The following is a 24,761-nucleotide window of genomic DNA, read 5'->3' on the forward strand; positions in this document are numbered from 1 at the left end:
TTCTCGCCTTCTTGGATTTTGAAGATTTTTGTTTTACGGCCCTGAAGCCCTTTCCCGGCTTTGGAGATTGTGCCTCTCCCTGAGGCTTTCACTCTGTCGTCAACATATTTTTTAAAAGTATAATTATCCTTTTATTGCTTTTTAAAAAATTATATACATTTTACATCATTCTTCCTGTACAGTGCTCCCTCCTCTCAGGTGCAGCCCCCCAGAACGCCCGCCGACCCTCCCCCGCACCACCACCCTGCTCCCTGTGCGCTCCCCTGCGGCTTTGACCCCGCCACCCCAGTCTCCACCCTCCCCCATGTCTCCGATTAGAAGCACCTGTGAATTTTGTTTTTCTAGTTTATTGTAATTATTCCTTTCCCACTCCCTTCGCGGGTCTCCCTACATTCCTCCTAGTGCAATGAAGTGAAACCATCCGACTTCTTCTTTTTCTTTCTGGCTCGGGCTCCATTTTAACAGGGGTCTTCGACCTAAACCCGAAACTGCGGGGATCATGACTAATGCCCTTCCAGCACTAACTCAGATCACCCCCTTTCACAATTGCAGTTTATTTGTGAATTTTTTCATTCAAAACGGATTATGCTTAAATAATTCTGTACAAAGAAAATAAGTCGATTTGAAAAACGGTACTGCACAGCTCTCCGCCTGAGCTTTCTAGTATTGTCCACCCTACTGGGTGGTCCTGACCGTGTGGCTGTTCCTGGAGTGACCCTTCTCTGGGCATCTCTCCCTGGGTCAGATCCTCGGTGGTCATCTCGGGCGACGGCTGGGCCCAAGGGCGACCTGCGGACCTGTCATGCGTTCTGGCCCGGGGCATCACTGCCCTCGCTGCTGTGACATTGCCAGGGATGCCTGCCTTTTCTTAGGCCAAGAGCATCCTCTTGTTGTCTTTCTGGAAGCCCCTTTGCCCGTCCCCCAGGGACAGGACAAACCCGCCCCCTGACACGGCAGCTGCGGACGCTGTCGGCACAGGGCTGGGTCTCGGCGCCCGGACTCTGGCGCTGTGCCCACTGTGGGCTGCCTTGAGGTCCACCGTCCCCTGGAGTGGGCCGAGTGCGTGGCCTTCTGCTCTCGCCGCTGTGGACCTCTGGGCTGCCACGCTCCTCGGTGCAGCGGCTGCATCCTGCTCATTAGTCAACGTTGTCTGCACTTCGAGTCTCTGAATCGAACACACGTCTTTCCCCAGTTTCTGCAAATGACACAGTGACCCCATGGCATTGGCCGTCAGTCACCCCCAGCAGGCAGCCCCTGCGGTGAGGTGTCCAGGGCTCGGACGTCGGCGCCTGCCCCCGCCAGGGGCCCCCGACTTTCCCCAAGTGCGTCTGGGCCAGAGGATCAGTGGAGCGAAGTGCAGGGACTGCAGCTCCTGCCCGCTGTAGACGCTGGGCCTGAGAGCTCTCCTGGGACGTGCTGTCCCACGCGGAGCTCGGAGCCAGCGGCTCTCACTGGCCATTTGCTGTCAGCACGTGGCCAGCGTTTCCCGGGATGTTATCTCGAGGGCCGCAGTCTAACTAAAAGGAAACCGTGTCTGAGGGAGACTCAAGGCGAGGCCGTGACCTCGGGGCAGGGAGCGTGCTTAGGAGTTGGGAAGGTTCCAGCGTGTTCCTGAGACCAGGCCGTGTCGAACGAGCCCCACGGGGCAGGCGTTAGCGAGGGTGGGAACTCGGGAGGTGCAGCCCGCGCCATCGGCATGAAGCAGCGGTACACGCACACGCCCTTGCCCGGGAAGCGACCTCGCGCCCCGGCCCCGTCAGTCTGGCGGGTAAGGGAACCCTGCACGCTGGCCGGTCCTCACGGCCTTTCCCCTCTCATGGAGGTGGTGGAGCTGGTCCTTCCTAGCCATGTCGTGGCGATAAAGGAATCTCTTGTTAAAAAAAGAGTAAAAGAGGCCCTCCCTGGTGGCGCAGCGGGTTAAAGCACAGCACTGAGAATCTAAAGCCGCTTCCTCATGAGTTCGATTCCCGCCTGCCCCGGAGGTGACCACGTGGCATGGCAGACCTCTCCTGACCCGCCCGCTGCTCCCCTCACCACTGTGCTTCGTCAATCTGCCTGTTCTGCTCCCCACTCTGTCTCTGGTGAAGCCTCTCACTGCCCCTGAGCTTCTGGCCTCTACCCCAGTTCTGTATCACAAATAAGTAAATCTTTAAAAAAAAAAAAAAAAAAGAGTAAAAGAGATGCAAACGCCAGGGGAGGCGCCGGCGACCTTGGCATCACCTGCCACGGGAGCCTGAGCTGGTTCCTGGACCCCGGCTAAGATCCCTTCAGCTATTCAGAGCTTGAAGAAAAGAAAAAGGAGCCAGTTGAGCTCTACCTGGTGGCTCCAGCCCGCCCACAGCCAGGAAGCGCTGCTGCATGGCCGGGTGGCCTGTGGGCTGGGGTGTGGCTGTTGCTGAGGTCACGGGCAGGGTGGCCGCCTGGCCTGATGCTCGAGGACCCGCCTCCAGCGCCCGGGCGAGCTTGGCTTACTGTTTGCAGGGCGGCTGGTGTTTGAACAGAACCCCGTGTCCAGAAGACCAGGTCCTGGGCCGCTGACCCCCGCGTTCTGGGCCTGCGTGTGGCTGTGCGCACGGGTTACGGTGTGGCCCGTAACCGCTCCCAGGCGCCTGGACCTTCCCTCTGTGCTCGTGGGCTGATGGTTTTGCTTTGTACTGGGTGTGAATGTGGCATGTGGAGAAGGGGCAGCGGCTGCCCTTCAGCGGGCTGGATGCCGCAGGCTCTAGCTGGCCCAGAGACTGCTCGTGGAGACTTCATGAACGTGTTTCCAATAATGGGCCCCTCTGCACTGGTCTTTACGACCTGAATTCTGAACTGCTCTCTTTTAGGGGCACGTGGCCAGCAGGAAGTTTATCCCGCGCCTTCCATTTTAGGGGAACTGAGTGGAGCTCCCCGGTCTTAGTCTCAGTTGAGACGTGTGATTGTTGCCTCCCGAGTTTGCCGATTCACGGATTCACCACCATTCACCCTCACCTAGCCCCGGGCTCCGAGCTGGCGTGGGGTGGGCGTAGGGGCGGGGCAGATGCCAACTTGTGACCATGCGAGAAGAAACCGGCCTCCCATTTCCTCCCTAACATTCAGTTCACCACGGCAAGGACGTTCCCATTTGCCCCCCAAACGACTCATTGAATTGCATTTGGCGAGGACAACTTCCAAGTCAGGTTCCATCTGTGACTCTGGGGTTCACACCAAGCTGAACAGACCAAAGCGGGAGGTGGCCCCGAATCTCCCCGTTCAGCTGGTGCCGCTGTCGGCTAGCATGGCGTTGGGGTAAAAAGGAAAAGGTTATCAAAATGAATGGAATGTGAACTAATATTTCTGAACAGAGAGAACAGTGTTTTCTAAATGCATGTATTAGGCCGAGTTCATCCATGTCAGGCGATGAATAATCCCCTTTCTCCCATCCCCTCGTCCTGTGACTGCTCGCCCTTACGTAATTTCTAAATGCAAAATAGGATATTGTTTAACAGAGGCTGCAGTTGGTGGTTACAAATAACTGCAGAAGTTGTGAGTGAGTTCAAGCTGTTTTTTAAATCATCTCTTTTAATTAATGTCTTCCTTCTCGTAGATGGCCTAGTTTCATTGAACTCGGAGGATGCGTTGACTCCCGGGGTCTCGGTTTTATGGGGGGTCATGGTCGCAAACCCGCTTCTCTGCTTCTAGCCAGAGCAGCTCTAGGCCATACGAGAGGTCTCCTAATTTGGCTTCATGATGAGTTTTATTATATAATCGGATTTGAGCAAATGTTTGAAAAATTAAATTAAAATCCTGACTGTGAGCACTTAGCTAGGCTTCTGGGTTTCTTCATGGGGCTGCCGTCCACTCTGGGGTCATGTTATGGCTTCTAAAAACATTTTAAAAGCTTTGAACATCATTAGCTTTTAAGTTCTCTGGAGATAGCCTCTCGCAAAGTAGACCAGGAAATTCTGAGTCATTCAGGAACTAAGGTAGAATTCTGAGAGACTCACACCCTCCTCCGTAGCACTGAGCACATAAATGCCCTCCTCATGTCATAGCACAGAGCACTTGAGAGAGAACAGGAACTTGCAGGACGCCACCCCGATTTTAAGCAAGCGCCAAGGAATGAGCTGAAGCGGCAGCCGGTGAGCCAAGCAGGCCTCACTGGAGGTTTTCTGCTGTTGGGGCCTGTATCTCAGGCTCCCCAGCGGGCAAGCCGCCTGTGAGATTTTTTTACCATTTGGGGAAACAGCCTAGCGGCCGGCTCCCTCGGTCCTTGTACGTATAAGGAGTTGTGCTGAAGCTCCCCCACCGCCCCGGGCCACCGGGTGGCCTCTGTATAGAACCGTTGATGTCCTGAGTGCTTCCCCAGGTCTGTTTTATATAAAAGCCTGACGTTATCTAAAGGAATTGTTCGCTGTACTTTAGAAAATTTTTTTAAAGAGGAAGTGGTTCTTCTGAGTACGGGAAATACATTTTGCAACTTCAGCGTGGTCTTTTGGCTTTAAATGCTTTTTAGTTACACCAAGAGAAACACCAGAAGTTGCACGTGTGCCTGTAACTCTTCTTTCAAGTGGGTCAATGTGCAGATCGAAGCGCCTGGAAGGGCCACTGTTGTTCCTCTCTCGTTTGTAGCTGTCCGGGAGCAGCTTGTCTGGGGGTCTGTTACTTTGCTCCCCAGCATGCCTGGACTGAAGCAGCACCCCTGACTCGTTCGGGTTGGCTGGAGTCTTCATTTTCGTCCTGAATAAAAATGGATGTTTTCTTCTTTTGATGCAGCACAATGGAAATAAATTTAATGGAAATTTCCCCCAATTATTAAGTGAGGAATAAATGTATGTTTAGAAATAAATGAATAGGTCATTCCCACCAATGACATGAATGACAGCGGCCCCTCTGCTTGGGTTTGCTTTAGCCCCCCTGAAAGCACCGTCATTTACAAACGTGCAAGCTCACAGCAGAGCACATAAATGATGGATTACTCTCATGCCCTAGATCTGAAAATAAAAATGAATATATATATGAATGCATTATATAAGCATAATAATATGGACATACATTTAAGTGAATGATATGGGCTTATGTGTGTGTGGGGGGAGCTTCCCACACTTGGCATTTCCCTGTGCCCCTCAGTTCTAAAGACTTTCACATGGCAATTCACTCAATAAAATCCTTTCATCCTCCCTGGTAGCCAGTGGTCAGATGGCCAGGGCCTGGCCTTCATCTTGACATAGCATGCAGAAGTGGGTTCAAGTCTTGTTTGTACCCCGGCTAATGGGGTCATGAAGACATTTCCTTCATCTGAACCTACTTCCCATTTTTTTAATTTGCATACAAGAACTGGGGTGTAGGCAAAACGGTTCACTAGAGACAGAGCGGGGAGCAGAACAGGCAGATGGACTGAAGTCCCCTGCTGAGGGGGCAGCAGGGAGACAGGAGCGGTCTGCTGCGCCCTGCAGGTCCCCGGCGGGGGCCTGACTCAACCCCTGGGCCCCAGGGAGGCCCGTCTGAACCTATGTCCTATTCTTGAAGTTCTTCCCCTTTCACCTACTGCTTGTAGGTCGGGTGTGTTTTGCTTTAACATTGTGTGTGCTTTGACTCTTCTGGACATCTTGGACCTCTCGGAATTCCCCCGGAAAATCCTCTGAGCAGGTGGTGCCTGTGTGGTGGGGTGGCGGCAGAGGCCTTTCAGGAGGGCGCTGGAGTCCTTGGAGGTCAGGGTCGGGTGTTGCGTGTTACGTGCCAGCCACACCGGGACCGGTGATGGGAGCAGCCACAGCTACAAGCTAAGTGACGGGACGCATGAGTGATGTGGATCCTGCATCTGGATTCTGGATTTTGTAGAGTCCCAGTTGTGGAACTTGAACAGGAAAGAGGGTAACATTGAAAAGGGGAGAAGAGTGAGCAACCGAGACCGAGGGGTGTCATCCAGGTCACAGAGGAAGGGGCTGAGGGCCGGGGGGGCTGAGCAGCATGGGCTGGGCGAGACAAGAACAGATGGCGAAGGACATGAAAAGCGGGAAGACAGGCGGTGGCCCCCACCGGACACCGTGGGAGCCGCTTAACGCGCGTTTCATAGAGTTCAAAGGAGTTTTAGCGGGCTGCACAATTCCCTACCCCTTTATAGCTAAAGACGTACGGCTACGAAACGTTAAATTCTCGTCAGCCCGAGTGGCCCTGTGGGGGACGTGCGGCCAGACGGGAGCAGCTTCTGTGCCCAGCCCACCGCCCCCGAGACTCCTCCCGGGCTCGGGTAAACGTGCCCTTTGCGGCTGGTGCCCGCTTTTCCTGGGGAGCCAGACAGGTGAGCGTGGGTTGGGACAAACTGACAGAGAGCAACTGGCACGAAGCTTCACTCTGGGGCCCAAGCCAGGAGCGGCGCGCAGTGCGAGGCGAGGGGGCACAGCAGCCGTCGGCGTCCTGCCCGGAGGACCACGCCTTGTGGTGGAGAGGCCAGTTCCTTTCTGTGCTGAAGTTCCTCCTTCCTGGGTGCTAGTTGTTTTATTTATTTTTTTTTGCCCGTGAGGGTTTGTGAGGGGCACTTTCTCTTCCTTTCTCAGAAGTGTCTTCCTCCCGCATCCTGAAGTGAGAGCTTAGCTCCGTAGAGAAGTCGAAGCTGATGATCACTTTCCCTGGACGCGCTGAACCCGCCACTCCGTCGTGTGCTATCACTGGCCGGTCCTGTGGGCAGCTGATGGCGCCCTCGCTGCATTCCTGTGCCATTCCTGTGCGGATAGCTGACTTTCTCTCTAGTTCAGACCTTGTCTTTCTCTTTCATGTTCTTTGACATCGCTAAGCTGTGCCCAAGTACAGACTTTTCATTTCCAAATCACTCTGCCGGGCTTCCTTGGGGATTTCGTCTCTTTCATTGGGGTAAGGTGCTCTCAGGCTTTGACTGTGCTTCTGTCTTTCTCAAACTGTAGCTCCTGGACTCAGACGAGTGCAGGCCTTCCATTCTGTTCCATGTCTCTTAACTTCTCTTTCCTTTATTTTGTTTATTTCCACAGATTACATCCTGTGTCCTCTTCAACTATCTGTTATTTAACAGTTGAAGTTTTAAATTTCAAATTTTAAATTTCAGTGACTACATTTCAGACTTCTAGAAGTTTCCTTATTTTCTTGTGATTCCTATGACAGCTATTATTTCTTGAATCATTTTAGATCTTCTTGTTTATATATACATTTTGCAAATTGCTCAGGTTCTTGTGATAATTTTTCTCTATTGTGTCAGCTCTCCTGGTGGTTTATTTCCTTGTGCATTTATGATTACAATTATTTTTTTAAAGCATATCTTCAATAGGACTGGGGTGGGTTTTTTTGGGAGGAAGCCCATAAAAGTGGATTTGTGGGTATATACCTCCCTCACCCCCAACAAATTTTGTATGTTTCTGTTGGACAACCTGGGATGAACCTTAATTTCCTGAGTTGGGGGTTCTTGGACTCTCTGTATTCTGTACACAAGCTCAGCACCTAGTTGCTCAGGGGACATGACCTCCCCACCCCGTCCCATATCCTGGGACCCAGACAGACTTCCTCTGGGCATGAGGAGATTTGGTAGGTTTTCCTAGCTTCAGGGACTCAGAGGAAATGAACTGAGGTTAAAAAGGAGGGAGGCTTTGTACTCTTACATCTGGACTTCACCGATACACATACCAAAGGTCTGTGTGTTCAATGTTCCCTCTCAAACATACATTGAGACTTGTGTGTAGAGCTGCTAAGCTACCGTCAGACACCTATCTTCTTCAAAACTGAAAATAGGGTGTTTTGTTTCTTTCCCTGAGGAAGGGAACACGTAATTTTCTTTTCCCTAAAGAACTTTTCTGAACTTTATGTATAAGGGGCTTTCGATCGTGACAGTAACTCCAGAGACATAGAGAATGGAGGTCTGTAGGCATCAACCTCCCTCAGGCCAGGCTGCTCTCTTCAGAGAGTGTCACCTTCTGGGGTGAGGTTATTTACTAAAGGAGAAGGGGAAGAGAAAGATCAGCAATTTCAGCCACCTATCACCGGAAGCTCACAACCTTGCTGATGCTGGTGGATGAGAAGCCAGAGGAGGGGAGCGGGAGAGGTGCTGAGTTGTGGAGACCACGATGTATGTGTTACCCTGCTTCTGAGCTCTAGGTGAACCTGTTTTCATCAGTCTGCCCTGGAGAGGCGCCACCAGCAAGATGAACCGTATCCCTGCTGGCTTCTCTTTTAGCAGAAATTGTCACTCACCTTGAGTCAATAAATGTTTCAATTCTACTTTAAAATAAGACACCCGGGGTCTAGGGAAACAAAGGCCTTTTCTTAAAACTGTTTAGCAAGTGAAAGCCTCCTCTGGGATTGGGATGCTGGTCTCATTTGCTCTCTCTGGACTCCTCCCACTTCAGGGACTGTCCACCACAGTAACCTACAACACTGGGGCTACAGTTGTAAGACAGTTTTTGTTGTTGTTGTTGTTTTTTAATCAGGACATTGCTGGAATAGTTTAAGCATATTTCTCTGGTTAACTTATTTTGAAGTTTGTCTCTGTTTTGTGTTTTAGCTGCCCTCATAATTTATCAAAGACAGACTCATTGTTTTGGCAAGTCCCCAGCCTGGAAGTCTCCAACAAAAACTCACAGCACTCTGGATAGGAATTTTTAAATGCATTCTTAGTCTTAAACTCGAAAATGTGTTCTAGCTGCAATGGTTCGCTGGGAAATTTCAACAATGCCATTTAGCATACACAGAGCTTTTTCAACTCTCCCTTGGTCAGTATTGATTCCTACATGACCCTTCTGGGCTTTTTCTCCTGGACCCCAAAGGCAAACCTCTCCAAACTTTCACCGGTCCATTACTAAAATCAGCCCCTTGTCCTAATCTTTTGGCAAAATAAAATATTCCTTAATCCTCTTTTTTAGAAGTGATCATTACTCATGTTTGTAATTTTTATTGTTAAGGGGATTATGCTGTAAATACTATTTTTAAAACAAATTAGGAGGAGCTTTCACTATCACTAAATACTCTTCTATTATTTTTTTATAGGCTACACACTAGTCCATTAAGGGCGGGACACAGATTTAGCCAGTCACCTGACTAGGCTTTGTTGTAATTATTAGCTAGTGTAGAAGCAATATTAAGGTGGCTATTTTGGGGGGATAACTTAAAATTATTTCATTAGGATAAATTCCCGCCAGAATTGTTGGGTCAGTGACTACGGTGAAGGCGATTTTATTCCCACTGACACATCCCAGAGAAATCAAATCTGCCGATTAGTTTCGGCACCTGCTGAAAAACTGAACTCAGGAAACACCCAGAAATCGGTCCCAGCACGCAGGGCCCCTTCCTCACGGCACACACCTTCCTGACAACACGTGTCATGGCAACCCCTGGGCCATGGAGCTCCGGGGGCTGGACACTCGCCCCCCGGTCAGCGGCGGGTAGGGGCGCTCGTCACGGCGCTGTCCAGTGCTGTCCTCACAGCCGTGCTTGAGGACCATCCCAGGGGTTGCTTGGCCAGCTGTTCTCCCCCGCAGTGTTTTCTCAGGTCTCCCCTTCCTCGCCAAGGTGGACCACAGGTCACCATGAGCCCCGACTGGCAGAGGGGTGGTGTTGCAGGGACTTGACTTTCTAAACCACATAGCTGGGCACGTCGGCATTATTTCCATTATGTCCAGCAAGCGCATCCTTTTTGCAATTGGGTGGGAAAAGGGCTAAAGAGGAAGGGTGGCCAGTTAACCTGGCCACTAGGTTTCTAAGTGTTGCTTGGCTCCTCCCCAAAGTCACAGGCTGAGGGTAACAGAGCCGCCCAGGCGGGGTTCCTGGCCCTCTCTCGAAGGCCCCATGCCCACTGCTGCCTTCCAGGGTGAAGCACCCTGGTGGCTGCATCAGAGGTGATGGAGGAGCCTAGAGCTGCAGAATCGATGCAAACCAGTGTCCACTAGCCCTCCTTTCCACGCACCGAATACGCGGTTGTGTTCTAACTCGATGGCGGCTGGCCCAGCAGCTCCAGAGGACACTCGGAGTCGGTGGGGCTGCAGCCACACCTTGGAGTCTCCTTGCACACCCCACGCTGGTCTCGGGGCGTCGGAGCGCCACCTTACACTTGTAACCCAGGAAGAGAGTTAGAGAAGAGAGTGTAGAGAGTTCTGGCCACCAATGGCGTGTTAAGGAACAGCAGCGGGCACCCTCTGGGGACACGGGGCCACAGCCAAAGAAACAGAGTCCCGACTTTATCCATAGTAGTCTTCATTTTGTTAGAAGGTCAAAGGCCACAGCCGCCCTGAAAACAGATGTGGGTCAGCAGGGCAAGTCCGGCCCTGCCCCCGACCGTGTTCGCTCCTTGGCGGTCCAGATAGAAAGTCCTGCTGAACTAAGCAAGAGGCCACATCTTTTGGGCAAGCTGATGGTCTGGGTTTCACAAGCTGGATTCGTCTTCTGGTCTTGAACCCAAGAGGATCTGAGAAGTCTTGGCTGCAGCTGAGCTTCTTAAGTATTGTTTTCTTTTTTTAGAAGCTGCAGCTCCAACCTTTTAGGGCTCGCTTCGCTCCCACGGGCTGCCGAGGTGGCCGAGCAGGAGCGCCAGGCCGGAGCCTGCAGGCCAGCGCTCACACAGGCCCTGCTGGGTTTCTCTGGGGAGATCCCCAAGGGTTTCTCAAGGACATTCTAGAGTTCAGTCTTTCCTATTGACAGTGAAACAGCCCGGGGTGGTCGTGGTCTGTTCTGGACTTTTTTAGAGCATCATCTCTAGATTCTGCGACTCTGAGTCATTTCAACATTAAAAAAACCCAAGTCCTCTGCACTTCTCACTGCCCACCGTCACGCTGCTGTTAGAGGCGGTGCCTTTTACGCTCAGCCTGGGAACTTCAATTTGATTGAAAGAAATCAAGCGCTTACGGCCTGGCCTAGAAAGGAAGTTTTACCTCTAAGATAACCGTGGCTATTTCTGGACTGACCTGAAAGGTCCCGAGCTGACGCTTGGGCGGGGCTTTGGCCTTGGGCACTAGGGGTGGCTCTGGAGCTTCTCTCTGGGGGCTGCAGATGAGCTGTCCAGAGTCCCTTGGGAGATCTTTTTCAAAAGATATTTGTGATCACTAGTAACCGGCTCAATCCCAGTCTTCCATAAAGACTAAGTAAACACTAAATAAAAAGTTTCCGTAGTAAAACTTGGTCAGGACGATGCACTACGTGAGCGCTGCCCTGCAGGCTCCGGCCTGGCGCTCCTGCGTGGCCACCTGGGCAGCCCGTGCCCCTAGGAGGTTGGGGCTGCACGTTCCCAGGCCTGGGGTTCGAGGCCGGGTGTTAACTCACAGCAGCTGGATGCTGGGGGCGCCCCAGGCTGCCCTGGCTTCCAGCGAGGTGGGGCGCTCACTGCCGGGCAGTGTTTGCAGCTCGGAGACCTGTGGGCTCCAGCCGCTTTGCCTTCAAGCAGCGCCCCGGGGGCCGCAGCCAGCGCCCCGAAGGATGGCCGTGACTGTCCTTCCGCTGGGCTCCTTTCCAGGCTGGCTCTGAGCCACTCCTCTTCACTTCGGCTTCTTGCAGTCGACACCTCCCGGCGCCTGCGATGGTTCAGAGTCTGCAGATAAACTGTGCACGGGCATCACGAAACGCTGAGGCGCAGAGTCCAAGTCACGCAAAAGTGCCCGGACAGCCAAGGGGGTCCGTGGCTGGGGGTGCTCCAAGCCGGGCAGGGGGCAGCCGGGGTGGGCGTGTTGACTGTCGGCTCGGGAGACGGATAAGGAGTCCTGGGGCCCGTGGTGGAGTTTTTACAGACCTTTAACGCTCCCTAAGGGAACCAGGCGCACAGCCAGGCAGGGAACTGGCATGCAAGGAGGCAGGAGGGGTGCCCGGCAGTGGGGGAAGGGCGCTGGAAGCCACTGAGCCCCCCCGGCCCCCACGAATCTTTGCTTTCTCGGGCCTTTGCCTGCACGCTCACTCTCGTGGTCTCTCCCGGAGCCGCCGCTGCCCGCACCCCTCGGCCCTGGGCATCCACGCCAGCCGTGGTGGGGCAGCAAAGCCTGATCTTTCATTTACCTACAAGGAGGAAGGGGGGGCAGCTGCTTCCAGCCCAGTGGGGCTCGGGGGCTCCACTGGGACGCTCCCCTGCTCTGACGCTGAGGTGTCCGAGTGGACGGCCGTTCCGCGGGGGCCCTCATCTGCCTGAGTGTCCACTCGCCGGTGCTGGCACACACACGCAGGCGCGCCTAGACAGACTCAGCCACACGCCTGTAGCGACATTCGGCCTGGTCTCAGGACTCGGCCGTCTGACAGAGCCACCAGGACCGACTCATCTCTCCACCTCGTCCTGGGCCCTCTTCTCCCTTGGATTTTTGTCAGCCCATCTCTGAGGCAGGCCTGTGGTGAGACAGAGCCCATCTTAACAGTTGAAGTCTAGCTGGGCTTTTCCTGTCTGTCTGCTTTACTGCGCACACACCGAAGCTGCAGGTGCCCGGGGGAGCTGAAGGCCTGCTGAGTCGTGGGCACAGATGGCATGCAGGTGGGTGGCAGCCTGCGTGCCGGAGAGCAGGGTGGTGTCGCGCAGGCCTGGCGTTTTGGGGGTGGCTGGGATGTCACCTTTTGGGGATTGGATTAACATTCACCGGTGGACACAGCAAAAAGCGGAAGCCAGAGCATATGGTCGGGGAGGGAGCCGCCAGGCGCCCAAGGGAGGGAGGAGGAGGGCAGCTGGAATCACCTTGGGAGAGCAGTGCAGAGAGTGAACCCCGAGACCAAACCCCAGGGTGAGGAGGCTGGCGCCTGGACGCCTCTCTGGGGAAGTGTTTGCTGTGAATGGGGAAGAAGGTAGAGGAAGCCGCCTGACGGCCACCAGCCTGCCTGGTGCCTTCACCGACACCCTGGGGCCAGTCCAGTGAGAAAGTGGAAGCCAGGGCTGCCCCCTGGAGGCGGGGGGTGCTGAGCCGTTGGGGTGCCGGGGTGGGGCAGCAGGGCCAGGCCGCCGCAGGCCAGCGGTCCGCCTTCAGCCCTGTTGGTCTTCGTGGTGTGGCACAAGGCAGCCAGCAGACAGAGGGAAAGCTGCCTGGCCGAGCTGGAACAAAGCCTTCTCCCTGTTGCTTTTGGCCCTGCCCCTAATTCGCCAAGTCACCTGCAGGACAAGCCATCGCGGCATCTGGCAGGGGGTGTTTGTGCCAGCTGGGCCTGGCCGAGTGGAGGTGATAGGCAAAGCTCCAGATGAATGAGGTTGTGGCGGCCCTTGGAATTTCGCTGCCAGGGTTTGCGGACAACCTGAGAGTTTGGGGATATATTTGCTTTGCTTTTTGTTCCTTTCCTTTACGTGTGGGATTAACCAAGATGTGAATGAGAAGGAACACATCTATGAGTGTGATGGTTGCTTACTCAGGAGGAAAGCATGCACCCAGCCGCATGACACAAACACACCATGCAACTCCCCAGAAGGCACCGTGCTTCCTGCTGCTCTAAGGCGCACAGTACAAGGACATATGGTAGAAAGTTCTAGAAAAGTCCCTGAGACACCAGTGGTTCATGTGCCTTGTTAGCTCAGGAACCCCACTGAGAATTGGTGGAAAACGTTTGCAAACCCTCCCCACCCCTCCTCTAAAACATATGTACAGGTCGTAACACGCACACGTAACACGGCACGCGGGGTCGTGCACGCCTCAGGGCCTTCCAAGCAACCGGTCAGCCTGAACTGGGCCACATGCAGGCAGCAGAGAAAGGTGGCCCTTGACCACAGCACAGTGCCCGCCCGAGACAACAGAGGATGGCGCGGGCCGTGACGAAGTGGGACGCGCATCCTTAGCCACGGGGAGGGGAAGCGCCGTGTGGCTTTGACACGGCGCCCGCTAAAGACACCGAGCTTCGGGGTGCTCTGACCCTCGCCCCTCGGCGGACAGCCGACCCCCCTAGAGCGCTGTTGACCGCGTGTCGTCATGAGGCATCCTCTTGTTTTGGCCCGCAGGCTCGGCAGCAAGCTCAGGCCCGTCACCAGATGGCCGAGGACAGCAAAGCAGAGTACTCGTCCACCCTTCAGAAGTTCAACCGCGAGCAGCACGAATATTACTACACGCATATCCCCACCATCTTCCAGGTAGGGCCGCGCCACAGTCTTAGGTTCTACTCCGATAGTCCTAAATCCCCGCGAGGGTGGTTTTCTCCAGTGCCCGGATCAAGCGCCCCATCCCTGTAGGGCGAAATGGGGAGTCAACCCCAAGCGCAGACTGTCCCTGTGCAGAGCCGGGCTGCGCCCTCCACTGGGCTTTCCAGCGCCCGGACTCGTTCTCACTTCGACACTCTCTTGGCTCCAGAGGCCACTTTACTCCCCCGAATGCCAAGTTAGGAGCAAGCAGTTTTCCCACACGAGCGGCAGCTTTTCCCGCCCTGGATAGTTTTCCTTTGGACTGCTTTGTGCTGTCAAAAATGGAATTCGAAAAAGCCGTAGGCAGGTTCTCCACTCTGAGCCTCTTAGAAGTTCAAGTTTCAGTTGTAGGAAAATATTTGCCCTTGGCACCGCGCACAGCCAAGGAGAACCTCACCTGGGCAGGGGCTGGGGCAGGGGCTGGGGGCGGGCGTTAGTCCTGCAGCCCTTGCTGGGGGCAGGTGGTTCCCCGAGCCCTAAGCTTTTGGTGAAGGTGAACTGGCAGATCGAAGAGGGGAGGGCGTCGAGATGTTCGGGCGCAGGGGCCGGGGCGAGGGGGCCCTCTGGGTCCCTGCCGCGATCCTAAACCTGTCAGGCTGGCTGACGTGGGCGCAAGAGCCGTGTGGGTTTGCGGCTGCCTCCCTCCGGGCCAGCTCCCTTAACTGATCGGGTGCAAACTCGAACCCCGCAGAAGATACAAGAGATGGAGGAGAGGAGGATTGTGCGGATCGGAGAGTCCATGAAGACGTACGCCGAGGTGGACCGGCAGGTGACCCCCATCCTCGGCAAGTGCTTGGACGGCATCGTCAAGGCGGCCGAGTCAATTGACCAGAAGAACGTAAGTGCCGCCCTTTGGCCCTTGACGCGGGAGGACGGGGGAGGCGCGGCCGGCTGGGGCTCGGCGGCCTCGTGCAAATAGTGGCTGTCCGCAGGGTCTTCCAGGCCACGAGTCAGTTTAATTCAGCACCTGGTGTCCCTGACTCTGCTCCCCAGTGCCTGTGGAGGGGCCACGGTGAGAGATAGAACTGCAAGCCCCGGCCCAGGGGCTCCCCAGGCGGGCAGGTCCCTAGGGCACGGTGGCCTCGGGCCCATTACCGTGGGCCTGTGGGAGGGCCAGCAGCATCCCCTGCCCTCCCACCACCCCTCGGCCCAGCAGCACTGTCCCCAGGAGCGCCCACATGTCAGATGTCCCCTGCGAGCAAAGCAGGCCCCGGCTGAGGGGCTCTGTGGGGCCGGCCCCCCTCAGGGTCCCGTCCAGGAATCTCTTGTCCTGACGGTTCATGGCCTCTGGCTCAGGCTTTTGTCTAATGAACGTGTACTGATGTGCGAAACTGAATATTCACCACTGGAGGTGGCGTCTTCCCAGAGGGCGGTGGTAGCCGTGAGGTTTAGAGCCAAGCTTCAAAGGGGGACCCCCTTGTGCGGCTGCACACCCCCTTCTTTCGGCCTCGGTGACTCCGGCCTTGGTGACATCTCAGAAAGCCCAATTTTAGCCTCTTAGGTTAGCAGCTCAGAATTTTCATTTCCTTGAAGTCTCATTTCAAGAGATCCTCTCTGAACGCTGGTTTCTCTTTATTGGGAGGCGTGAGCCCCAGGATTTATTTGTAGGCTGAGCCTCCCTTGGGGCACCTCGTTTTCCGCTGCACCGCTGCTCGCCCCTGTTCACCCAGGTCTGTGCTGCACCCAGAGGGGCTGTTGTGCAGCTTGGCGCCCCGGCAACCTGCTCCGTCTGGCCACCCTCCCGAGCTCCTTCACCGATGCGCGGGGATCGCTGCTCTGCCCGCCTCCCATCCCCGGCTTCCTCCACCTGCCCTTTTCCTGCTGACCGTTGGGGGCAACGCTGGGCTCTTTCCTCTCCACACTGCCCCGGCCCCAGGGAGCCGGATTTGTGTACAGCCGCACTTTGCAAGGGAGTTTCATAATACTGGCCAATTTTCCTCCTTTTCACAAAGCCATTTTTTTTTTAAAGAAGATTATTTATGCACACAGAACTGGGGTATAGGCCAGAGGAGCAGGGGTGGTGAGAGGCTTCACCAGAGACAGAGCGGGGAGCAGAACAGGCCGACTGAGAAGTCCAATACCGAGGGGAGCAGCGGGCGGGCCAGGAGAGGTCTGCCGCGCCCTGTGGTCATCTCTGGGGCAGGCGGGGATCGAACTCAGGCTGCAGTGGCTTTAGCTTCTCAGTGCTGTGCTGTAACCCGCTGCGCCACCAGGGAGGGCCCACAAAGCCATCCTTAACCTAGTATTTTCCCAAGTGCAGAAAACCCGTTATGGGAAGGTTCTCCAAACCTCAACCAGACGTATTATGCTTGTGTTTTACAAATCACTCATCCTTTCCAGTGATAAAACTAAATCTGGGGAAAGTTGCTCTGACTCAGGTGGCTTCAGAATACTTTCAGGGTGCTGGTCACGCGCGGCCTGCGTTTGAATACACTTGTGCCGTTTCAGGATTCCCAGCTGGTCATCGAGGCCTACAAGTCGGGGTTTGAGCCTCCCGGTGACATCGAGTTTGAGGACTATACCCAGTCGATGAAGCGCACGGTGTCAGAGAACAGCCTCTCCAATTCCCGAGGGGAAGGCAAGTCGGAGCTCAAATTCGGCGGCAAGGCCAAAGGAAAGCTATGGCCGTTCATCAAAAAAAATAAGGTACTGACTGATGGTCGAACTGCGTGAGCGGAGTTTGGTAAAGTGTAGAGATGCGGACTTCTCGTCTTTTAAAGAGATTTTAAACGTGCAGTTTCAGAAAGCAAGAATCAGTGAGCTAGTGCGCTCCTGGGACGTTCTCGCTGGCGGTGGGGCCCTGGCCATGGCCCGAGTCTGGCTCCGATGCCCCCACACGCCCCGCGTCCCCCGCTAACGGTTACTGACCTCGGCTGCTGTGCCTCTCGCCTTCACCCCTAACCCGGGAGCCGCCCCGGGGGGGCAGCCGCCTCGCGCGTCTCTCTCCCGGTTTACCCGCCTTGCTGGTTGGAATGGTCTCTCCACGGTTGATAACCTGGTTCGAGGTCCCGTTAACTCCGTCTCCCCACAGCCCCCACCCTCTCTAGCCTGACCCGTGCATGAGGGAACTGACCCCGGGCACAGCAGGGGCGCGAGGGCACCCAGCTCCTTCAGCTCAGAATCACCTGACGTTTAACCGCACGCGACTGACCTGCTGTCTCCACAGCCGTAGCGCCGAAGGGCCCCCAGGTCCCGTCCCCTCAGCTACGTCGGTTCAGGAGCTGGTGCGGCGCTGACCCCCCCGCTTGCGGGTTTAGGGGACTAACGGGGCCTGCATGGAGAGTCTGCATGAGCTTGTAGGGTGTTTCTGGCTCTGTTTCTGGTGGCGCCTGACTTACTAAGAGCCCTCCTCTCATCCCCCTCACCCCCCGTCTCCTCCACGCTTTCTTTTGGACCATGGCCTAAATATTGAATTGTTTGTGTTTGACTTGCTTTGGATTTCAAATATTATTTGATGCTTATTTTTGTTTTGTGTCTTATTTTCTCGTCTGATTTTTCACTGTCGCTGCACCACCTCTCACACAGCTTATGTCCCTCTTAACATCCCCCCACCAGCCCCCTCCTCCTCCCCCTGCCTCTGCCTCACCCTCTGCTGTTCCCAACGGCCCCCAGTCTCCCAAGCAGCAAAAGGAACCCCTCTCCCATCGCTTCAACGAGTTCATGACCTCCAAACCCAAAATCCACTGCTTCAGGAGCCTAAAGCGTGGGGTAAGTCCCGCCGCCCTCCGGGCTGTCGCGCTGCCTCATGCTCGTCTGGCAAACCCCCCCCCGCCCCCCGGCTTGCGAGTGAGCCCCGGGGCCTCTCCCCGAGACGAGGCAGGCAGCGCCGGGGGTCGCGAGAGCTGGAACGGTGCCCCGGGAGGAGGCAGAGGCGGCCGGGGGTGCGGAGGGAAAGGAGCCAGGCCGAGCGCCCCGTCTCCCCTGGGAACATCCAAGCCGTGAGCACTGTGCCTTGAACTGACCCCGAGAGCTCGAGAAATCTGGACAGGGACGTGGGTGACAGGCACCGAGGTCGCCGTGTGGCCGGGAAATGGCACCCCTGCAGCCAGTGTGAGGCCCCCTGAGCTGTGCCCCGGGCGCAGAGGGAAACTGAGTCACGGCTGCTCCTCAGCTATTTGGAGAACGAGGAGATGTCGATAAAATGGCCGCTGCCTGGAGGCCTCACGTAGGGCCCCACCCTGTTGCGCTCCCTTCCTTTCTTTTGCGCCCCCCAGCCTCGGGACTGCTCGGTTCTCCTTATTTTACTGATAAGGAAATTAAGACTGAAAAATAAGCCGGGAGGCAGCGAGCCAGGGCAAAGCCAGCCAGCGCCGGCGGTCCCACAGCCTGCGCCCAGGAGGCCCCGGGTGTGCACACGGCCGGGGCTGCTGGAGTCACGCAGATACCAGTCTGGCTGAGAAAAACAGGAATAAAGTCGTGGGCGGCTTCCTGAGAACACCTGAGCGGTCAGGTTAGACTCAACCGTCCCAAAAGATTTCCCTGAGCCCCCAGGCCTCGCCCTCTGCTGGAGGGTGTCGCCAAGCCCAGTGGGAGGGGTTCCGGTGTTAGCTGCCCCGCCCTTTCGTGCAAGAATGTAGACTTAGCTATGCTGCTAAGTCCTTCACGCTGCACCCTCCGCCTAGAACCCTGAGAATCCAGCTGGCACAACCTTATTTGCGGTTACCCGGCACAGCAGGGTAGAAGTAGAAATTTCATTTCCTACAAACGCCAGAGAGCCGTTATCCGAAGGGAGAGGAGGCTGCCGAGGGGGTGGTGGGCGTGGGGCTCTCCGTGGGCCCCGCTCCCCGGGGCCGGCTTTGACGGGTCCATCTCGACCTCACTGGAGAAGGTCGCACGCAGCGAGGGTGTTCTGTGGCCGCTCCGTGAGGTTTGAGACTGACTGCAGGCAGCTAGCCCATCCTGCCGCCTCCAGAACCTTCACGAGCACGTGTGTTTTATACTCGTGACAAATGTCTGCGTTGTCTCCTGGCTGCCTGTGTGCGGGGATGCCCAGCGTGCCGATGGCTTATTCCGTCTCCTCCAGCATCGCCCCATCTGTTACCTGCCAGGTTTCTGTGTCCGTGTCTCGTGGTCTCTAAGTGTTTTGCAAAAGACCCGGTGATTATTATGAATAAGTGTAAGGAAAAGGCGAGTAGAAACGTTGAGAGACTTTAAGACGAAAGTCCCTGAAGTGGAAAACTGGTTATTGTGAGGATTTCAAGGACACCATTTTATTTTAAACCATAATTAGCAAAATGAAACTTATTTCTCACGCCTCAACTTCTGCTCAAATAACGTCCTGAGGGAAACGGTCCCCCAGGTGCCGTTTTCCTGCGAGAACGCAAACACAGCACGCGGGGGCCCAGCCTGCCCGCCGTGGTGACCTGTCCTCAGCCGGGGCATGGTCGCTGTCCCCTTCGTGGGAAGCAGTGGACCGCCTAAGGGGGGGAGGGATGCAGAGAGAGGTGACGGGAGGGGGGGGAGCGTCACCGGAGTGAATCTAGGGAGGAAGAACGCGGCGGAGCAAAGTGGCCTGACCCGCGGCTGGGCGGCCCACCCGCCTGCGTTTCGTGCTCTGCTTCTGTCCACTGTCCAGCTCTGGGGCCATCGCGCCGAAGGTGGGAAGCGTCCCGGCAGTCAGCCGTCGCTGACGTGAGTGTCTTAATCCATCGTGCTTTGCCGTTTTCAGGTCCGGCCCAACGGCCTGTCCGTCCTCAGACTGTCATCGTCCTTAGATGTACAGTCTGGTGCAGACGTGTCTTAGAAAACTGTTTCGTTTCTTGATAATGAAACAGAACTGCTGTCCGTGGTCCGCCACTGCCGTGGGCAGGGAACCTGGCTTCGCCGAGCTCTCCAGGCCCTGCCGCGGCGCCGGCCATGGGTCTCCCGCTGTGCTCACCCTGCCTTGTTCTCACTGTTGGCAGACTCAGTCTTTCTGCTTCCACAAGGAGCTCGTGAAGAGGACGCTAGGGAAGCCCACGTGTGCTTTTGAAGCTAGGGACTACGTCGTAAGTCCTGCCACGGCCGCTGCTCGGTCACCACACAGGCACTAACCCCGACAGCTCCAAGACTGGGGACCCCGGCGCCCGCTAGGCATCCCCACGCAGAGTGACGCTCTCGAGGGAGACACCGGGCACGGAAGGGAGCCTGAGGCGCCACACCCAGCCCGGCTCCTTCCTTCAAGAAAACTTGCTGGGAAACGGCCCGGCTGTCCGGCAACACGTGACAGCTGCACACGTGACCCCAGCACCCCCGTTTCAGTGATTGTAACCGAGGTGTCTGAGTCTGAATCTCAGCCCTAAGACGCAGCGCAGGGCTGGGCCGGGCGGGCGGCCTTCCAGGCGCTGCCGACCGCAGGCCCCCGGGCGCCGCGCCTCGACTGTGAGAAACACGGGACGGACAGAGCAGAGCGAGGCCGGAGTGGGCAGCGGCGCTCGGGGCTCGGTGTCCACACGTCCCCTCTCTTGCTCCCGCAGTTAGTACCTGTGACGGCCCAGTAACACATGGACGTGCTCTGTGTCCCTCATGTGTTACTGACGTGTGGTCCCAGACGCCATCCCCTGAGGCTGTGTGTGCCGGGTGTGTGCCACACCTGTACCTGTGCGCGAGCTCTCCCGGCAGGTGCCAGGCTTCTCACCGTGCCTGACCCCACTGGCTGGGCTGACGCTAGTCCGTGCGGGCTTGAAAGCACCCCGTGCCGGGACGGTGCTTCCCGACGGCCCATCGCTGTCACCCCAGAGCTGAGAGCGCAGTGCCCCCGTTTCCTGGTTTTCAGGACGACGCGCCATTAAGTCAGAGTCCGGTTCAGAAATACCGCAGGGTGGGAGCGACGCTGGGGGAGGGACGGAGCCCAGAGGGGGTGCGCGGGGTTCAGGTTTGGATCTTCGTGTCCGCGGCAGGAGGGCGCAGGACAGCAGTGTTGTCTGTCAGCAGCTCCGCGCGGTGAGGGGGTCTGTGCAGAAGCTCGCAGGAGGGGTGCAGGACCCCCCGCTGCCCGGGACCCCACCCACCTGCTGCTTCCAAGTTTCATCTTGCTAAAAGCCCTTTTCCCTCCGTGGGGCGTTTTCTTTAACCACTTCATGCCATTTTCAAGGAGGTGAGGATTCTGAGTTAGCCTGCAGGGTAGGATTTTATTGAAATCCCGTGAGGGGATTTTGAAGCCCTCTCCTCCGGCAATTTAAGAATCAAAGGGCCCTTTCTTTGGCGCTTTGTCTGACATTTCTCAGATCCGGCTACCCACTCTGAGTGATTGCTACCAGCTGAGGAAACACGGGCCCTCCAGCCCCGCCTACGGCCCCTGGTCTCCCCTGCTCCTGACGAGAACCGGATGTTTCTTTCTTTTGACGTGGCGCCGCCTGGGGTCCCGCTGAAGGGCGGCCAGCCTTTGCTGCTGCTGCTCTCCAGCCCGCAGGTCCTGCTGGTTACCCAAAGCTCAACGCCCCTGCCGCCCGACCGTGGCCGTTTCCTGCAGAGACCCAGCGTCGCCCCAGTCAGCGAGTGCCCCCTCCCACGCCGGCCTCCCACTCACCAGTGGCCAGTTTGCCTTCACCTTTAGCAAATGTCAGAGTTGGAATGGACTAGGTGTTTTCTGCTAAAAGGCGTGTGTCGTAGAGTAACTCCGCCTCAGGTCTTAGGCCGTCCCAACATCCCCGGGCATTTGGTGACTTTCAGAATCCTCATCCGGCAGGTGGCAAAGTCATGTTTAGTTTGTGGCGAGGCAGATGTGGCTGGTTGAGAAGCGTCAACGGGCCCCCTCTGGCCACGTGGCAGCGAGAGAGGGGTTCGGCAGGGCCCCCCCATGTGAGCTTCCGCACAGAGGCGCCATCACGAGCGCAGGTGAACGTCTGTGGTGTAGTGGTGGCGGGCGGGAGCCGCTCCCCTTCTGATGTGTTTCTGTTTCTCTCCCCTTCTCTCCTCCCTGGCATTTCACACGAAGCTCTCTCTCAAGCTGGTAAGCACAACGCTCCCTGCATGTCCGAGCCCGATGAGGCCTCTGGTGTGTGTTTGTGGGTGCCGTGTGAGGTGTGTCTTGGCCCCCTGGACTTGCCTGCTTTTTCCGCTGCTTCATTGGTGTTTTCTTTATTCTCCCTGTGGGATGCAAAGGTCCCAGATCTCCGAGTGACCTTAATCTTCCAGAGCTAAGAAAATTAACTCCTAACCCCGCTTTGGTTTTCTTTAATGATGGGGCCTTAAGAGGACGGTACGCTTCATTTAAATAGGATTCCGGCTAGAAGTATGGGACTATATTTGGAACAAAGGTAAATTGAAGAACTGGGAGCTGCTCCTTCCTGGAGTATTAGGGGAGATGGAAATCCCGGGGGGCCTTCTTGGGGGCTTGCCCAAAGGATGCCGGCCCCGATTCAGGCGAGACTCGAGACCACCCTGAAGGGTGTGGCCAACGCCAGGGCGCCTTGGGCCGAGCTGAGCCAAGAACGCACAAATGTGAGCGAAGTAGCCTCTAGGCCTTTCTGAACGTGTCCCCTCGGTGTGTCTCGTAGTCTCTCCTTAATCGCCTAGCCCTAGTAGAACTAATCGTTTATTCGAAGAACCTCTTAACCTCATAACCCGTAACTGTGCTTCAAATACGTGTGAGCTGTCACACGAGCTGAGCATATCCCGGAGTGGTGTGCCGGGGTAAACAGACGCTTCAGCCGGGAGCCAGGTCAGTATCCACGCGCTGCTGGCGCCCCCAGGGTGCTGCTGCTCTGAGCACCGGCATGCACACAGGCTTCGTCTTCTCAGCCGACTCCGCGCTGGGAGGGGCTCAGCCCTGAGGAGCGGCGTTCACAGTGAGGCGTTTCCTAGTGGGCGCCGAGATCCCGCGCAGGGCCCTGGGAGGGCCCCGGGGGTGCCACAGTGGACGCCCCGGGGCGGGCCCCGCGCATCCCGGGGTCTGTCCTCACCGTCCGTGACGGAGGCGCCGCGCAGGGAAAGCGAGAGGGGCCGTCCGCACGCGGCAGGTCCTGGAAGCCGCCAGGCCTGAGCCGTCGCCATTACATTGAAGCTAATACAGAAGCTTGGCACAAGATGGTTTGTAAAACCTTTAAGAAGTAGCTGGCATGGAGCGGGGGGCAGGGTACTGTTTAGGAGAGTCGGAGCAGCAGCAATGGGACGGAGTGGCCTTTCCAAGCGCTTCCAGGAACCTTGGGCTTCTTGGACCTCGAGGAGGCGGTTGCCTGAACCTCCGTGGCCACGGGAGCTGGAAACGTCCTCCCGAGAGCAGCTCGGACGCCTCAGAGGGGCCGTCGCAGCTGCCCCAGGAGCAGAGGCGGCGCGTCCGCCAGTGTCCGGAGTTCCGCACACACAACAGCGATGCGGCTCCAGGGTGGCCGGTGCTGCTGGCACAGGAGTGAAAGAGCCTAAATTTGGAAGCTCACGCCCACAGCAGCGCCCGCCCCAGGGAGTGCAGAGCTCGCTCCGGCCTGCCCAGGAGCCGCCGTGCCTCAGGCCGGTGCGGGAAGGGAGCGCGGGAGCCGCGCTGGAGGCTGCGAGTGTCGGGACGCGGCTGCCTGCGACCAGAGGCCAGTCTGGGCCTCAGTGCGGAGAACTGGCCTGGTCACGGGACTCGAGGCAAGCGGCTCTCGCTCGGTTTGGCGTGACGCATACGAGACCCGTCGCCGAGCAACGTGCACACGGACGGGCGGCGGCCACCAGCAGCTGGAACTTGTGCGCTGCTGGCCCCACGGTTCTGGGCCGACGGCCGCCCCAGCAGCCTGCTGCTCTCCTTCAGTTTGTCCCCAAGTCCAGTCTTCCCTGACCTCTATGAAAACAGCTCCTCCGAAGGGAACGTTCAGCAGCCACGAGGACCCAGAGCTCTCTGGCCAGGAAGCCACGTCTGGAAACGGGACCTCTCCGGCCTCCGTCACAGGCGGAGGGAAGGCAGCCCTGTCCCGAGAGGGCGTCGTGTCCCTCACAGACTTGGGGGTCGAGGCAGCGAGGCTTCCTGCAGGGAGGGTGGCTGGGCGGGTTTCCTGAGCGTGCCCTAAAGATACCAAGGAGGAGTGGCCGGCTCTCGGGTGGCAGAGGGATGGACCTTGGGGGTTGGGGCTCGGGCGCGAGGTGCCCCCGCCGAGTCCGGGTTTCGTGGCCTTCCCCTCCCCGCCTCCTCACGGGCGCGTGGTCAGCAAAGGCCTGCGAAGCGGCTGAGGGACTTGCTGTTTGCATGCACGGATTTTGCCTCTCAGCTGGGTGTCGTGGGACAAGCTTTGTTGACTTGACAAACGGTGCGGCATCACTCTCCTGGTGTGGGGGACTCTCCCAGCTTTATTTGGGGTCTCTTCTCCAGGAGCAGCCCCAGGCTTCCTGGCTCACTTATGTTTGTGTCCGCAGGGTGCAACGCCAGAGGATTTCAGCAACCTCCCACCAGAACAGAGAAGGAAGAAACTACAACAGAAAGTCGATGAGTTAAATAAAGAAATTCAAAAGGAGATGGAGCAAAGGTAGATGGGCCGAACCCCAGCTTCCTTCTGGGGCCCGGGGCGCCCCGAGCCCGACTGTGACCCCAGTGCTGGTTGGGACTCGCCTGGGGGCTGGGAGCTTTCACAACAGGTCTTATTTGGGGTTTGGGAAACAGTGCCTAGCGTGAGTGTGCCGGTGAGTCGTTTTGGGTGCCAGGGAGGAGAAAGGTTAGGCCTCCCCGGTCCCACTTCCTCGCTCGGGGCCTGGCAGGTGTTGCCTTTCGAGGACGAACGACCTTCCTGGGTTCTCACAGCTTCTTGCCCCTTGCAGGGAGCGTGGGGTGCCCAGC

At 56.9% G+C, this 24,761-nt stretch overlaps 1 protein-coding gene across 6 annotated transcripts in view; it reads left to right on the forward strand.

Moving 5' to 3' along the window:
- FNBP1 (formin binding protein 1) overlaps window positions 1–24,761 on the forward strand; it is a 63,560-nt gene that overhangs the window by 29,582 nt on the left and 9,217 nt on the right. For 2 of the 6 annotated variants that reach the window (XR_001145157.1, XM_012721352.1), the window contains exons 5-11: window positions 13,859–13,987; window positions 14,727–14,873; window positions 16,484–16,681; window positions 17,561–17,743; window positions 19,939–20,022; window positions 21,951–21,965; window positions 24,344–24,453. Coding sequence is in view for 5 of the 6 variants with exons in the window: in XM_012721352.1 (XP_012576806.1) it covers window positions 13,859–13,987; window positions 14,727–14,873; window positions 16,484–16,681; window positions 17,561–17,743; window positions 19,939–20,022; window positions 21,951–21,965; window positions 24,344–24,453 (866 nt within the window). In the remaining variant the exon portion in view is untranslated. The remainder of the gene's footprint in view (window positions 1–13,858; window positions 13,988–14,726; window positions 14,874–16,483; window positions 16,682–17,560; window positions 17,744–19,938; window positions 20,023–21,950; window positions 21,966–24,343; window positions 24,454–24,761) is intronic. The other 4 variants (XM_004677250.2, XM_012721354.1, XM_012721353.1 and 1 more) reach the window with 3 other exon arrangements.

The sequence above is a fragment of the Condylura cristata genome, unplaced genomic scaffold, assembly GCF_000260355.1.
Source record: "Condylura cristata isolate star-nosed mole 26May11 unplaced genomic scaffold, ConCri1.0 scaffold00006, whole genome shotgun sequence".
NCBI lineage: Eukaryota > Metazoa > Chordata > Mammalia > Eulipotyphla > Talpidae > Condylura > Condylura cristata.